Consider the following 17,755-nt stretch of genomic DNA (forward strand, 5'->3'; position numbering starts at 1 on the left):
ACAAAAGCTTATGTGATATGAATGTCTTATATGTCTTATCCTTGAGAATATCACAAGATTAATTGATCATGCCTTACATCTATGAAATTTATGTCTTATCATTTAACTTATGACTTTCATCGAAGTTTTGTACTTATCATTGCTTAATGAGAATAACGATAAGTTCTACGGTTAGAACTTATCGGTTTATGCTTGAATCCAAAGGATTGGAATTCAAGTGTTTTTTATCTTCTCATAATATGACATATAGATAGGGGGAGTTATGTTTGACTCCGTCATCAATTGATTGTCATCATAAAAAAGGGGGAGATTGTTGAATCTCGGATTTTGATGATAACAATCAATTGGTGAGTTAATTGATCTAATCCATATTATTGAGTTAAGTGTGCAGGATTAACTACGATAACCAGAAAACATAAAGCAAGGATACCGGAGTCAAGTTCGATGGACGTTTAAGAGTCCGAAGAATCGTCGGAGATGCTGCCGGAACCAACCGAGAAGAAATCGGGAACTTGTCGGAAGTTCGCCGAAGAGATCGTCGGAAGTTCGCGGAGATCTCCGAGAAGGCTCGGCTACTCGTTAAAGTCTTCACAAGATCGGGAGCTTGCTGGGAGTCCGCCGGAGGAAAACCGAGGGCATATCGGAAGTCCGTCGGAAGAAGTTCGTCGGAAAGCTCGCCGAAACAAGACTCGACGTTCGCGGTTGAAAGCTTGCTTAGGATGTGTTTTTTTGTTATGTAGTTCACTTGTAATTAGGATTAGGATTAAGAGATAATCCTATATCCTGGTTAGGGGCCAACTGGGCCCAAAGTCAGAGTTGGTTTAGGCTAAAAATTAAGCTAAACCAGCGAACTAGAGAGCCAAGATTGAAGCCCAACTAGTGGCTGAAAACACTGTAGTTAGGCTGAAAACACTGTAGGCGGTGGCACCGCTTGGCTGGGCGGTGGCACCGCCCAGCACCCGAGAGCTGGGCGGTGACACCTCCTGGGCTGGGCGGTTACACCGCCCAGCACCCGAGCGCTGGGCGGTGGCACCGCCTGGCTGGGCGGTGGCACCTCCAGCACCGGGAACCCAAAAGAGAATTCAAATTTTGGAGCCCAAAATTTGAATCCTCTTGAGGCCTATAAATACCCCTCAAATCTCAGCTGAGATGACAACTTTTGAGAAGCATTTGATTGAGAGAAAAGTCTTAGAAAGTCTTAGCAAGTCTTGTTTTCAATTTGCTAGAGAGTTCTCCTCCTTCTTTCTCATTGAAAATCTGTAAGAGGTTGAGCTGCTTGTAAAAGGTTGTAAGAGGGGTATTTACCCTTCCATTTCAAGGGATTTGCTAGTGGAAGGTGGGAGCCTCATCGAAGAGGGGCCTCGCAAGTGGAGTAGGTCATTTGACCGAACCACTCTAAAATCGGCGTAATCTCTGGTTTGCATTTTGTTCTTGTCATTTACATTACTGTAAATCTTCTTACTGCTTTAGTTCCTTATTACCCTTGCTGCGCAACTTTAAGAATACCCTTTCAAGTTAAACTTTTCAAGTTCCGTTCTTATCGTACGAAAGATTTTTCTTAAATCGAAGTTTTAATCCGCTGCACTAATTCACCCCCCCCCCCTCTTAGTGCCGCTCCGATCCTAACACTTTGGACTTTTTGACATATGTAATGAAATACCCACTAATAGTCCTTGGGTTCAGTTTCTTCTTTTGTGGATTATATATCCTAACCTCATACAGATATCTCCAAATGTGCATATATTGCAAACTCGGATTCCAACCTTTCCATAATTCAAATGGTGTCTTTTAGACAGTCTTGATTGGAACTCTATTTAATATATACATAGTCATCTTTAGTGCTTTAGTCCACAAGAACTTAGGAAGATTGGAGTTGCTAAGCATACTTCGCACCATGTCTAATAATGTTCAGTTTCTTCTTTCTGCAATACCATTCTGGTCTAGAGAACCAGGTATAGTATATTGGGCAATAATCTCATGTTCTTGAAGAAACTTAGTAAAAAGGACTAGGTGCTTGTCCATTTTTAATATATCTACTATAATATTCTTCACCTTTATCCGATCTCATAATTTTAATTTGTTTATCACATTGGTTCTCAACTTCAGCCTTAAATACTTTGAAGGCATTCAATGCTTCATTTTTGTTATGAATCAAATAGATATACATATATCGTGAGTAATTATCTATAAAGGAGATGAAGTATTTCTAACCATGTGTGTCCATGTCTGGACAACATATATCAGTATGAATGATCTCTAATATGTCTGAACTCCTATTAGCACTCCTTTTGGATTTATTGGTCTGCTTTCCCTTAATACAGTCCACACAAGTCTTAAAATTAGTAAAATTAAGAGTATTAAGTACCCCATTAACTAATATCTTAATTCTCTCTGTGGAGATATGTTCGAATCTCTGATGCCATAATATAGAGGAGTCATCATTAATATTACACTTTTTAGTGCCAGCTTGAACATGCATTGAACTTTGAGTATCATCATTTTATAGTAAAATATGATAAATACCATCAGACAAAATATCTTTCCCAACATAATCAGATTTATATAATAAATGAAATGATATGTCTTTAAAATTAAAGGAATACCCAACTGGTACGAGTCTGAAAACAGAAATTATGTTTCGTGAGAAACTTGGTACATAAAAGGTCCTTTCCAATTTTAAAACAAAACCACTACTTAAAGTTAAAATGCATGTTCCAATTGCTTTCACATGTGAGCTTATCTTATTTCATGATAAGATGCTTTGCTCACTTCCCATTGGCTTTCTTAGGTTTTGCAAACCCTGCAAAGAGTTTACAATATGGATTGTTGATCCAGAGTCAATCCACCATGTGTTAATATTAACATTAATCATATTAGATTCATAACACACAAACGATGTTGGTTTATCTTTCTTTTCAAGTCATTGTTGGAATTTCGTACATTCCTTTTTCATGTGTCTATTTCTTTTACAAAAGAAACACTTTGCTTCTTTCTTGATATCAGTGTAGGATGGTATTTTACCTTTTCCTGCCGATGAGCATTATGATTGGCTTGATTTTTGTCAGTTTTGTTCTTCCTGCGAGTGTTTACCACTAATGCACTCTCACACAGTTCCATCACTAGCCTCTCTTCTTCTTGAACACACATGATCATTAATTTATTGATTGATTATTTGTCCTTATGTGTATTGTATGAAATCTTAAATGACCCATATTGATGTGGAAGGGTGTTTAGAATATAATGCACTAGGAAATATTCTAACATATTAACCTCGAGTTTCTTAAGTTGAGCCACAATATCTCGCATTTGCATTATATGCTCACGCACACCCTTTATGTTGGTGAGTCTAAGGGATGAGAATTTTATTATTAGGGTACTTGCTAGTGTCTTTTCCGAAGTAACGAATTACTCATCAATAGCTTGTAGCAAGTCTCGGACCTTCTCGTGCTAGTCAATAGAACCACGTATGCCAACAGTTATCTTAGTCTTGATAAATATCACGTTGAGCCGATTGGATCGCTCCCATCGCTCATATAATGCAATCTCAGTTGGAGTGCTGGTATTATTGACTACATGTGGTTCGTCATTCCTAAAAGCATAATCAATATCCATCTACTATAAATGGAGAAGAACCCTATACTCCCATGTCTTATAGTTATCACCCTTGAGTTCGAGAATATCACATCGAATATTAGATAAATTAACAATTTGAGAAATTATATAAAATCAAATATGTTTATATCAAAATTTGAGGCTTAATAGTTTAAAGTGCATGTTTTACCAATGTGAAACATGCCAAAAATATGAATCTCATGACATAAAAATTACTTGTAGGCTAAATTCTTAATTCAAATATATTCAAATGGTCTTTATGATAAAACTATTAAATTAATTATAAAAATAATCTAATATTTTATCTTGATTAATTATATTAAATATAATAAAAGATTATGTGAGATAATAATTATTATATTTAATATAATTAACCATAATATGATGTCTAATTACTTATATGATCCTTATTTTAACTTTATATATAATTTTAATTAATTAAGGATGATGTGACTAATTCTTAATTAATTAAGATTATATGGATCACTAGATATTTTGGACATATAAAATTGACTCATAAACATAAATTAATATAATCAAATATGCATATATAATATGAGTATTTTACCAACTCCAAATATTGAAAGGTTATATTCTTATTATTTTTAATATGAAATATATCAAGAAGTTCCAAAAAGAAACCAAAATAAAGTCATATTCATGGTATAAAAAATGAAAACTCTTTCATATCAAGATAGAGGTCAATTGGCTCCGATACTAAATCTTGATGCCAAAATATGTTTCTAAATTATTATAATAGAAACACAATAAAAATTGATACGGGAACGAAATAGCGTACCTCTGGTCATTATTGTCAAGAATTTCTATACCGATTTCAACTTTGGCACTTCTTGGCTTAGAACTCTCGCTTTAGATGGTGTAAGAAATCCTTTTAACTTCAAAGAGATATTGAGCCAAGGACCAAAATACTTGATTATATAGATGTTCTCCTGTTAAGAATACTTATTATCACCAACTCATATCGTTCAAGAATTAATTCAAATTTATAACGATTGGATCATAATAAAAAATTTTAATGATATTAAATATTTAATACTAATTATTATATTTAAAATAAAAAATCGAAATGTTTAAAATATAATAAATGAAGAAATTGAATGATAAACTTAATGAGAACGGTTACAGTATTATTAAATAAAATATTTAATAATAACCATCCTCCGCGTAGAAATGGTTGATCCGAAGCTTGAATACGTGGAGAAGGGAACGGAGACGTCCTCGTGCTCTCGATAGAAGAAATCCCACGTGTATTCGAGCCATTGGAAGGTTCATTCCTCGTGATAAGATAGACGAATTGGCACCTCACGAGTCCCATCTCCCCTCCGCCTCCGTTTACTTCTTATTAGAGCAGCGTTCGATCTACCGACCCACTCAGCTTGCCAGAAGAGCAGCATTGCGGGCGACGCGGCCATGGCATCACTCACCATGATGGCTTCCTTCCTCGGCGGCACCATCAGCATTCCTGGCCGCCCCTCTATCAGACGTCGCACCGGGCAGGGCCTTGCCGTGGCCCAGGCGGCCGCCAAAAATCGAGACGTGGCCCAGCCCAACCCCGAAGCTCGCGGCGACGGCGAGCGCGAGGGTCGGCGCGCCGTGATGCTCGCGGCTGCCGCGGCCGCGGCGTGCGCCATCGGCCAGGGGATCGCGAACGCCGAGGAGGAGCCCAAGCCGGGGACGCCGGAGGCGAAGAAGAAGTACGCGCCGATCTGCGTGACCATGCCGACGGCGAAGATCTGCCGCAAGTGAGGCTCCTCCATCCGTTTCCCCCTGCCCCGGGAGGTCACTCCCAAACTAGCTGAGTCGGGCCTTGCGCTATCATGTAGTCGTCCTCCGCTTGGTTTAGTTTGGCGTGTGCCAATCTGTAACTATGCGTGACTCTATATCCATGTTAGCTTTGGCAAGACGCCCTTCGTCATCGTCAGCTTATGAGCTGCAGCACTCGCCAATGGATTGAAGGCGACTCGGGTCTTTGCGCTTACCAGAGTCGCCTTCGAGCTCGTCTTCCGTATGCCTTCTTCTTAGCTTCGTAAAGACGGCAAATTTTGATGCTTCAATTCTTCTTTCTTCAATAAATGATACAGAAATTATGCACAGTCAAACATCTGGAGAAGTGCTTAATGTCAAAGTAAAAAATAGATCCAAGGAAATCTTTGCAAAGATATTGATGTGTGGGTGTCTCGGTTCCTCTTCACACTAACCTCGTTATGGATGGACTGCCACCTGCTCTGCTCCCCTCACATACACTGAACTATCTCTGCCGATGGAGGGGGCTAAGTACAAACACATCGACAAAACCCATGCAGATGGCAGAGAACCGAAGCTTCGCAGAAGCTCTACTCTCTGCGCTCCGCAGCAGCGTTAACTGCGGCCCAACCACACGTTAATCAGACCTTCCAGCACTTACCCGTACATTGTCTGCCATCTGTACCCTCGCCCTTCTTCTTCTTCTTCCCAGTATTTAAGAGGTCTTCTCCTTCCCTACTCATCCAAGTAATGATGGATGATAGATACTCTGACGGCATGGGCGGGGAATGGCTAAGCTTTTAGTACTTCTTGCCATCTATTTAATAAAATTTTATTCGAATTATTCCTTATCTTGTTTTAATTAAATAATAAAACAAGACAGATTAAAATTATGCGAAAATTTAATATCAAGATTGAAACAAGTATCGTAGATCAAAGATAAAAATTGTATATCTTTGAACATGATAATCAACATGATATTTCGAATGTCGCAAAGTAACATATTGTAACAATCTATAAATACGTTAATGATATGATTAGGCCCATCACGTTAATCTATACAAGAAAATAAAAAGTTAAATATGAAAAAAAATAAGAATAGAGGTTAGGATAAGTAATTAGGAGTTTCTCCCATCTCCTAATAAATTATCATAAATAAATTTTTTTATTGATCGATAATCTCAAAATTCAATTAAGATCTCAATATATTTTAACCAATTAATCAACATAAAGTGTTATAACTACTGCTAATGGATCGGAGTCGACGGCCTGAGGAGAGAGACAAGGATGGGGATGGAGCTCGATGGAGTTTCGTGTGTTGAAGGTAAGGCTGAGCCTTCAACTGATGGAGCAGCCGAAGAGAGCGTTAGGGGATGCTATAGCATTGTTGCTGTTCATCGGACATTGATGTGTCAGGCGCCATTGCTAACGAAGTGAGTTCTGTTTTTTTTTTTTTGTCTTAAATAGTTTTTTATTCATCACCATATAAATATTTTAAATGATCACAATACCAAGATATGCAATACCGTATCATACCGGTGTTTCGAGGTTGATTCGATATGGTACGATATCGGTGTACCAAATAATTTTATATATTTTCTTTATACTGTAGCACGGTAGCATTGCTACAGTATAGCACTGTAGCATACAGTACTGTAGCACTATAGTACTGCTATAATGTAATATTGTAGCACTGTAATAATATCGGATGGTCCGCATACCAATATGTCGTCGGACCGGTATGTACTGCCGCAGTATCATTCGGTACTACATATCATGCACAATATATCACTATTATATTAACATTTGAGGTATAAATTTATTGAGTGATATATTAAACCATCAATATTTACTAAATCATAAGATTCGTATCTAACATCTTGTGATGATTTATCAATATTCTTATAGACTTATATTTTCTTATGATTTTTTTAAACCTCTTTTGAAAATCATTCTTCTATCATTTTATTCATGACTAAATACTATTAGTTTATTAGGATGATCGATGAGAAAAGAGATTTAAGAACACCATAAAAAGATTTATAAAAATAATAAAAAAAACTCTAAATTATCTTTTTGTGTGGTTTGGGACCAAATTATCTTATTTTCCGATGTGTCAACTCCAAAAAAAACAAAGTACTGAGAGTAGATCTCCGTTGATTTGGAATCCCCCCTACGCATCGAATAATCGATTAAGTTGGTTAGCACATTCCAACAAGCGTTATTCACGGGTGGAGCTCCACACAAAGTCAACGGTTTCACGGTCTCCACATGATCCTGCCAAAGTCAAATCAAGTCCAAGCCCCAGGCGACACGTTATCCTCGATCGAGATTCGAGTTCCACGTAACGTGGTTGACCAATCAACCAGATTTGCCAGGTTTCCATGTCTCTCGTTCCTGTTTCCAACCCTTGGGTTAAGTCAACGGGCAAGGTCTTGGGCTCGCAAACTTTTGACTGTAGCATGCCCACAATAATTTCTCATGTCTCCTTTGATCATACTAAATGGAATTATTTAGTTATACTTCTAAAAATTATCGATTTTATACATTTATATTCCTAAATTTAAATTTAGTGTCTGTAAAACTAATGTGACACGAAGATACGGATGATCGATATATTTATTGAGAATGATAGCTTCCTTAGTGGCATTCATGTAGCCGGACAAAGATGGAACAGGACGGATAGGTGCTTCTCTGGGAGAAGTCAAGATTTTTAATGCTGCAAATTTCCGGGAAGGTCTCGCAATTTATTATTTGCCTCTCTTCCTACAGCTTGATCTTTGAGCTCAAAACACCGATGTTTTCTTCTGTGAGAGGAACAGCAGAAAGAAATCATCTGCTTTGATTGATAAGACTGTGTTTTCTTTCTTTGTAACTGTCGAGAGAGAGGGGAGAACTGGTCAGCATATTCTTAGATGGTCAAGTCTTGTGTTTGAAAGTGTAGCTCGGTACACAAAGGAGGCTAAAAATAATCTAGAAGTGGGCATCTTCTTCATCCCTGTAAGCCTTAGCTTGTTAGATTGATGTCGCAATTGGAGGGAAAAGAAGGCAGATCTTTTCTTGGTTTGACCAACTTAAACAAGTGATCTTGCAGCGTAAGAAAGCGAGCAGAATTTGCCTCTCGTTTCTCCTTCCTTTTCATTGTTGTTGCGAGTAGAGGGAGGCCCAAGTTGGAATCTTTGACCTTCTCCTCCCACCTTCCTTAGCTGATTCAAACCCCCCATCTGTTGAATGAGTTGTTGCTATTTATGACGTTCTAGTTCTCTTGTTTAAGCCCGGGGATCGTAGCACGCCTCATGACCCCATAAAAACCCTTGCTTTGCACTCGGTTCTGATCAGATTGAGAGAGTTGGAGAGGGGAGAAGGGAAAAGAGAGGCGCCAGAGCCCAAGTTTTTTTTTGGAAGAAGCTAAATTGGGAGGAACAACGGAGGAAAGAAGTGGATTTGGGTGATTCTTATCCACATAAAGGCGCCGTTTTCTGTCTTAGATTTTCCAACGGGTTTTACCTTCCAAGCTTGATCCTTTAATTTCGTTGAGGGGTTTTGGAGGATTCCATCTTAGCTAGGCTTGGTTAGGTTAATCCCTGAAGAAAACGTTGAAAAGATCAGATCTTGATCGAAGAAATTGCTGAACTTTGATGGGGAATTGCTGCGCCGCCCCTGTTGATCCGGAGAAGAAGAAGGCGAAGAAGAAGAAGAAACCGAACCCCTTTTCCACCGATGGCCACCACGGACCCACACCCAGCCTCGTCGTCCTCAAGGACTCCGCCGGCCGGGACATCCGGAGCCGGTACGACCTCGGCCGGGAGCTCGGCCGTGGGGAGTTCGGCATCACCTACCTCTGCACCGACAAGGACTCAGGGGACCTCTTCGCCTGCAAGTCCATCTCCAAGAAGAAGCTGCGGACCATCGTGGACATCGAGGATGTGAGGAGGGAGGTGGAGATCATGAGGCACTTGCCAAGCCACCCCAACATCGTGAGCCTCAGGGACACCTATGAGGACGACGCCGCTGTCCACCTGGTCATGGAGCTATGCGAAGGAGGGGAGCTGTTCGATCGGATCGTTGCGAGGGGGCATTACACCGAAAGGGCGGCCGCCATGGTCATCCGAACAATCGTCCAAGTGGTGCAGGTAGTTCCCCTTCCATTATCTACTTCTTCTTTTTTATTCTAAATTGGATCCCTGTTTTCCATTTGCTAATCCTTTTGATCATAGAATTCATCGACATTCTTGCTATTTTGTGCACTTGGATCTCCTGAGAATATATATACATATTTGTTGTGAAAGGACAATGTTCTTCCTTTTTTTTACTTTCTCTGTTGAGGAACTATTTATTTTATGCTGTGTAATCACCTCAAAAATTTGTTGATAAACCATTTGTGAACTTCTACGGCCCAAACTTGCAAAACATTTGTTTCTCTTTTTTTTTCCCGGATCTTTAGCCTCCTTTTGTTGGTCCTAATTGCTCTCATTCATGAGCAAAATTGGGGGTACTCTGCTTGTTAGTGGCAGTTCCAGGTTGCATTCTGCTTAGGTTCAATGGCATAACATGTTCATTCAAGCTGGATTTGAACATTTTCATGCCTGAATTATGACTCGTCTATATATGTCGCTTGAAATACGATGCTTTTCGAAGCTGGATTTTAATGTTGGTATGACTAAAATCTTATCAAATTAGTTAATCTGCTGATATGTAATTATTTGCTCTATGCTGTCGCAGAATTGCCACATGCATGGGGTGATGCACCGAGACCTCAAGCCTGAGAACTTCTTGTTTGGAAACAAAAACGAAAATGCCCCTCTGAAAGCGATCGATTTTGGGTTGTCTGTATTTTTTAAACCAGGTATTACAATAATATGAAGAATATTTTGATGGTATCTTATCATGTTTTCCTGTTATTATCCTTCAGCATGAAACTCAAAATGCTTTTTGATACCTGAGTTGCTATAAGTTCATGAAAATTCATTCGCCGGTCATACCAGTTAATGGAGCAATAGTGTGTAGGTGATCTCATGATTTCTGACAGCTTTGCTGGTTTCATTTTTGCTGCACAGGTGAGCGCTTCACTGAGATAGTTGGCAGTCCTTACTACATGGCTCCGGAGGTTTTAAAGCGAAACTATGGCCCGGAAATTGATGTCTGGAGTGCAGGAGTTATCCTATACATCCTGCTTTGTGGTGTGCCACCATTTTGGGCAGGTAATTTTCTCCATTGAAAGCCAAAAGGAAGAGAATTCCAGGGACGGATAAAGTTTGAAATCATATCATTTGATACTTCATGCATTACCAATTGACGAACTGTACAGAGCTATATAGTCAAGTCCATATGATAATCCACTGAGCATCTGTTAGTTAATTAACATCCGGTGCTTATGCAGAAACGGAACAAGGCATTGCACAGGCAATTATTCGTTCTGTTATCGATTTTAGAAGAGACCCGTGGCCAAAGGTTTCTGATGCTGCCAAAGACCTTGTCAAACGAATGCTTGATCCAGATCCTAATAAACGTTTGACAGCTCAGGAAGTGCTTGGTAAATCTTCATTACCTACCTGTTCTTCATTAAGTATTGCTTGAACTGACATTTTTCTGTTTGACTAAATCATATTTGCTGTCCTTTCTAAAACGTACCAAGGACTTTAAGGAAAACAATCCTCCTATCATGCTTCCCAATAACATGAGGGAACCGAACCTATGAATAACAACATCCAGAAATGATTGTGTCCGGTAGGCAATCTTCAATTTCTTTTGTTTTTACATCAAATAAAGTGTGCAATGCTGGATACCAAAAACAAACTTGTTGAATTCATCATATGACGAATAGCTTTTTGTCCTTTTCATGTAGGATGTTTTTTTTACAATACTAATATACTGTTTCCTTCAACTTAGATTTAGACTTCACAAAAACTATTTGTGCAGTCTATTGGGTTTTATCTACATCTAAAGTAATTCATGTGGCATATGCTTCATTCTTAGAAGTGTTTCCCTGCATTGCAGATCACCCGTGGTTGCAAAATGCCAAGAAGGCTCCCAACGTTAATCTTGGTGAAAGTGTTCGCGCAAGACTGCAGCAATTTTCAGTGATGAACAAATTTAAAAAGAAAGCTCTTAGGGTAAGAATCTGTTGCATGTATTAATGGACTTCTTATCCTCTTTAACACCTCATCATAAGCAATCCTATGTGCATGGCCATGTTTATCGCAGAGTCATCCTTGTGATACACTTGATCAAGATTCACAACTTTTTATATATTCCTTGTCATCTGGCAGAAATTTAATGCTGATACATTTGGAACTGCATTCCTGCAGGTGGTGGCTGAACATTTATCTGTGGAAGAGGTTGCTGATATAAAGGATATGTTTGAGAAGATAGACGTGAACAGCAAAGGGCAAATAACACTTGAGGAGCTAAAACATGGTTTGCACAAGCTTGAATACCCGATTTCTGATGCAGATCTCAAGATACTAATGGACGCAGTAAGTTTCTTCCTGAGCATTTAGTTTTTATTTATTATCCTCTGTAAATTTGTACCTCAGCAAGGTAATCTCATGCTCAATTATTGGTTTAATTTGGTCTGTCATGGAATGTTAAGGGTATGAACATGTGATTTCGTGATTTTTGATATCTTGTTATGCTTGTTTAGGATTTTTTTTGTTGATTGATATGAACATGACATTCCGAGATTAGATGCTAAATTGTATCATTCAATAATGCATGGTGTTTTGGTTGATTTCTCAATAAGCTTGAAGAGTTTAGCTGTGCAGAGATTATTCTGCAAAAGCAGACCCTGCTATGGTGCCCAAGTGTAGCATACAACAGATGCGAGTGCTGAACATGAATACTTACTCTTGCTATTTTAAACTTGTTGACCTTCTTCATGACAGGCCGATGCCGATGGAAACGGCTCTCTGAACTATAGAGAATTTGTTGCTGTCTCTATCCACATAAGAAAGATCGGAAATGATGAGCACCTGCACAAGGCCTTTCGATATTTTGATCGAAATAATACTGGATACATAGAAATTGAAGAGCTCAGTGACTGTTTGGCTGATGAATTGGGTCCAAACCATGAAGAAGTGATTAACGCCATTATTCGCGATGTAGACACCGACAAGGTCAGTTTTATACTTATATGTTAGCTTCCAGTTGTAGCTCTATTTCTTCCCATTTCCTTTTATATTCTGTCTCTTTTCCTCTCAATATAAAAAGAAAAAGCCTTCTCAAGGTGTAAAAATATACCTATTCTAGTTTGTAGAATGTAAACATAGATCTAAAATGAAGATTTTGGTAGTTTTCCTTATCAGAAGGCTATCGGTCGACAACTTTCTAGATGAATGATAAATAGGAAAAGTGCCTTGTGCTTAGACAGTTCTTCTCATGGTAAAACACTAACAAGTTGAAATTTTCTTCTTCTTTTCTTCAATTTCAGGATGGGAAAATAAGCTACGAGGAGTTTGCCACGATGATGAAAGCGGGTACGGATTGGAGGAAGGCGTCAAGGCAGTATTCCAGGGAACGGTTCAGTAACCTAAGCTCAAAACTGATGAAGGATGGATCTTTGCAGTTGAAAAGCGAGGGTAGATGAGAACTGAACAGACATATATTTGCGAGTTTCAAACTTGAGATCTTGTTTGGTTAGCTTTTTGATATATTTTTTCTTGCCATATTTGTTTCCGTAACGATCCCGAAAGTTGGTTCTTCCCACTTTTTTCTTCTTTTCTTCGGTTTCTTCGATAGAGCAAGGGGATTGTGGGCATTTGAGATTGACAATATGTGTGGACTACAAAGGGATGCCAATGGGTTGTGTGGTTGTATATATGCATGCATGTATTTGCATCTCCACAAGTTGGAAGGGACACAAGTGCTATTTGTATTCTTACACCTTAAATATACAATTCAGCAGATCTGCACATTTGATGTCATCAGATTTGGTTGTCGTTAAAGTTGCTTGTGATACCTCACTTTGTTGAAAACCAACTGACAATTCACAATCAGAACAAATTAGTCAATTCCATAGAAATATAGAGAATGCTGTGAACAGTTGTAGCATGTGGCAAACTTCTATGAATCTGATATTATTTGTAAGATGTGAGACTTCATTGGTCTGATGTGAACTTTAATCTCTCTCCCTTTGATTCCTTCAAATGCAAAGACAATTGTTGTCCAGTTTGTCAAGGATATGACAATTGTGCTTGCCTAATTGTTCTAGACTTATTGACCTTTGCCTTCCAATGCCATCTGAGAATTTTTCCTGACCTCTTTTCTGATACAGTGAACAGTGACATTTACAAGAACAGGAAATCCTATCAGAATCTCTGTAACTATAATCTCAGTTATTTCTTTCAGCCCCCACTGTGACCTTAATGTCATGATTTCTGTCCCAGTAACAAAAGTCTTCTGTCGTCTCATGTTTTAGATCTCTGGTTTAGTTTTTGAATCGAAAATCTAAAATGTGTTCCTGAATCGAAATCGGAAGTGCTTGAAATCGATTCAGTTGTAGAACTAAGATCAGAATAATTAAAAATATTATTATTATTAAGTAGTGTCCAATTTCATTCCTCGAACTTGCAGATGTAATAAGCATTCAGTCGTGATATATCATCACATAGCCTCCTCCGTTGACTCTCATTCACCCGTATAACAATGCTGACGGTAGCTCCTCACACAAATGCATCCATGACAGTCTTCCTTTAGGACGATCGACATGTCGAACTCTCATCTGCGCCTTGAGCTGCTATTCCTCCAAAGTCGCTGTCCAGCACATCACGAAAAGACATGGCTGGAGAGATCTCCAAGCTCGACCGCTACTTTTTCTCGTATGATGGCAACGGGATGATGCGAAAGGGAACAGCAAAGAGTGCTTCGTTTCCAAGAATACGAAGGGCGTGACATCCTCCCGTCACTTCCATCCCCCCCCCCCCGGTCTCCGTCCTTCCCCGGAAAACACCTCTCTTGTGGGTTGGCATTGAAAGTGAGGAAGCCGTGTGAACTCCTCGAAGCTTGCGTGTAACAATTCACCGGCAGTCCGATAACGATCGGAGGACTGCAGATAAATTTGGTGTCGGCCACAAGCGGTCGGTGTTGAAGGTGAGATGTCCATTGCGCGAGGCTCGTGTCCTGTGCCGGCGGCTTTCGAACATGAGGTCTCGAGCTGTTCTCGATGGGGATGAACCCAAACTGCCCTCCTCTTTTATGGTAGAATCGTTTTCACACGAGGACAATTTGGTCTTTTAACACATCAAATTTCATTATTTGAATAGTTCTCTTCTGATTATTTGAATTATAGTCACTATCTTTTAAATCTAAAGTATTAACCAAAAACTATTCATATTTTATATGTTATATATATATATATATATATATATATATATATATATATATATATATATATATATATATAGTCGATTTGAACAGATGATTTTAATTTTGATTCTAATTTATAGAAATCGAAATCGAATCGATCCCAATTTTAGTTCAATTCGGAATCATCGAACCATTGACTTAATATCAATACATTTTTAGATCTAAATTATTAATCACTATATCATAAAAATTATTTATTATTTAGTTGTTAATATTTAATCGATTTAAAACTTATTATTTCGATTCTGATTCTAATTTTTAGGAATAATGATCCTAGTTCAATTTGGAATGGTTGACCCGATTCGATTTCGATTTTAGATTGAGTTGATTTTGATTCGAACTAAATATTGATCATCTCTATTTTTAAGTTTATTATTGACAGTTAGTAAATTAGTTTACTTGTGAATAATTGCACTAAAATTTGTACATTCAAAATATTAATTTAATTATGATGTGGCATATGAACGTTAAAACTTCATCGGTTAATTTATTTTGCACTAAAACATTAATGAGGTTTGTGATGGACTCATCCAATTGAGATCCCATCAAATTAATCGGTAAATATCTTAATGTTTGATAGCCATATTTTGAGAGTGCGTTCCATCTTTATCATTTTACTTTATATAGAAAAAAGAAAAGAGGCATGAAACCACAAATTCATTGGATTTTATTTATGAACGATAAGAAAAAAATTTATTCCACAAAAAAAGGCTCAAGATTTTATAAATTACTATATATATCTTTATTTTTTTATGGTTTAAACCAATGAATGAATAGAAAAATAAAAAAGTAAAATTATAAATATAGAAAAATAAAAAAAGATATGGCACTCTTTGATATATTTGAAAAAAAATATAACCCTTGTGGATGAATTCTAAAAACTATAATATTTCCTAATAAAACGCCAACATCATATCATATAGGAAGCATTTTCTAAACGTAAAATGTGAAAAATCTCCGTTTGGAACTTAGGATAGTAAATAAAAAAAATGGTGATAATTAATTAGGAGATTAATTACATATTATCTCATTAATTGGATATATTTAGTATTTCGGTTCCTATATTTTTAAAAATTATATTAATTTTTTTATAATTATGAAAGTGAAATTTTTTAGTCATTATATATGATTAAAACAATAATCTTATAAGATTAAAAATTAAGAGAGAGATTTTGTTAGAACAATAAAATTATATATTTTACTTTCGTAAATATAAGAATCTTAATATAATTTTAAATTCTAAAGATAACTAATTAATTAGTCCTTAGTGAGGGGTTGATGGAATAAAGATTTCACATATTACAGTGCATGTGTGCTTAGTGGATTCCCACATCTCGATGCCTTGGAAAATGGAGAGGGAATAAAGGCCTCGGAGTTCTCATGTCTCTTTGGCCAAACACCGGAGGGATGGGGGATAGTGTTTAGGATAGAGAAAGGGGGTTGATGGAAAACGAGAGAGAGAGAGAGAGAGAGAGAGAGAGATGTGACGATGAGTAGCACCACATGACTATGAAAGAAGTGTCCAACTTAACACCTATTTCTTGACTGTATTCCTAATTTACAACATGACATCGATTCATGAATGGTTTCACCATCGACAAAGGTTCTTTGGGGAGTGAATAAAATTATTTTTTTTCTTTTTCTTTATAAATTTTGAATATATCATATTTGGAATGATCAAAGAGATGATTAACTCATTAAGTTGTAGATTTATTTGGTTTTCTCCTAATGTCCGATATCATATTCACTCTCGCATAATTTATTATGTCGAGATAATTGACCTATAAGTATAAATTATTAATTAAAATACTTAAGCTATGTAGTAACGATAGACTCCCAATTGATATCATAAAATTAATCAAAGATGATAATAAATGTTGGGAGAATTTAGTTGTACTAAGTTTTAATTTTGCATTATGATGTTTGTTGATTAAAACTCGATATTTCACCCATATGTTTTGTATTATTATTCATGTATAGTACTAAAATTAGAATATTTGGCTTCTCTTTCTCCTTTTTGAAAAAAAAAATATCTATCTCTTAAGAGAAAATAATTAGTTAATATTTTTTTAAAAATATTTTTTTATAAAGATAAAATAATGAAAGCGAGATTCAAGTTCAAAGTCCAAGATGTTGCAATGATGTATCACTCATTTAATGATATTTGATACATTAAAATTAATTAGATCTGAAATTTATTACTCATTTAGTGAGCGTTCTCAATATTACGCCTTAAAAACAACATGAGATTTTGAGTTTCACATATTTCATCTCTCAAATGCTCTCTTGTATATCCAAAAAATAATTTTTAGGAATCTTTTTTTTTCTTTTTGGAAGATAGAAGAGCGAAATAATCAACCTATTGATATATTGGAAGGCAAAAAAAATTCTTCCAATATCTCAATTTTGAGTTCAGAAAATAAGTTATTTATATCACGATTCGAGTTAAAAAATTAATTTCGTTATATTTGATATATCCATTTGTATCAAGATTCAAGTCTCAATAAAATTGTGTGCATTGACACTTTATGACGCACGAGAGTCTCGTGGGTAAACCAATATATATATATATATATATATATACTTTTCCTGAAAAATGATGTTAACATGATTCATTTTAGTGATTAAATTAATATGAATTTGATTAATGGGGCAATCGATATGGGAATGTACATAATAATTTTGATTGGTCCATATTAATGGAATTTACGAGTCCATTTAGTTGAGGATAACTTGTGAGTTGATTTGGTTCACTTTTATCGTGAAATTACATTACTTTCCTAAAAGCCTTGAGATAGACAATATTAAAGTGATATTTGTTGAGATAAAATTGTCAAAGGAAAAAAAAATAATATAAGTATCGTTAAATGAGAAGACATCGCAAAATTTTCAATGGATGATAATAAGAAAAGGTGATGAACGTAGTGAAAATTTTTTAGAGAAAAATATATACCTTACCTTTCGAGTAGACTCTTTTTCCATATCATTAAGATTATCCACACTTCAATTGTCATGA

At 36.8% G+C, this 17,755-nt stretch overlaps 2 protein-coding genes across 2 annotated transcripts; both read left to right on the forward strand.

The window, feature by feature from the left end:
• The first annotated feature begins 4,992 nt into the window (after nt 1-4,992).
• On the forward strand, nt 4,993-5,554 carry LOC103981386 (photosystem II 5 kDa protein, chloroplastic-like). Its single transcript, XM_009398107.3, has one exon. The coding sequence runs from the start codon at nt 5,044-5,046 to the stop codon at nt 5,377-5,379; it is 336 nt and encodes a 111-aa protein (XP_009396382.2). The 5' UTR covers nt 4,993-5,043; the 3' UTR covers nt 5,380-5,554.
• A 2,512-nt stretch (nt 5,555-8,066) lies between these two features.
• LOC135648663 (calcium-dependent protein kinase 20-like) lies at nt 8,067-13,298 on the forward strand. Its single transcript, XM_065166546.1, has 8 exons — nt 8,067-9,509; nt 10,099-10,222; nt 10,434-10,577; nt 10,757-10,909; nt 11,374-11,489; nt 11,685-11,852; nt 12,261-12,491; nt 12,806-13,298. Exons 1-8 carry the CDS (start codon nt 9,015-9,017, stop codon nt 12,959-12,961), a joined length of 1,587 nt encoding a protein of 528 aa, XP_065022618.1. The 5' UTR covers nt 8,067-9,014; the 3' UTR covers nt 12,962-13,298.
• The last annotated feature ends 4,457 nt before the right edge of the window (nt 13,299-17,755 follow it).

This window comes from Musa acuminata, chromosome BXJ1-4 (genome assembly GCF_036884655.1).
Source record: "Musa acuminata AAA Group cultivar baxijiao chromosome BXJ1-4, Cavendish_Baxijiao_AAA, whole genome shotgun sequence".
Lineage (NCBI taxonomy): Eukaryota > Viridiplantae > Streptophyta > Magnoliopsida > Zingiberales > Musaceae > Musa > Musa acuminata.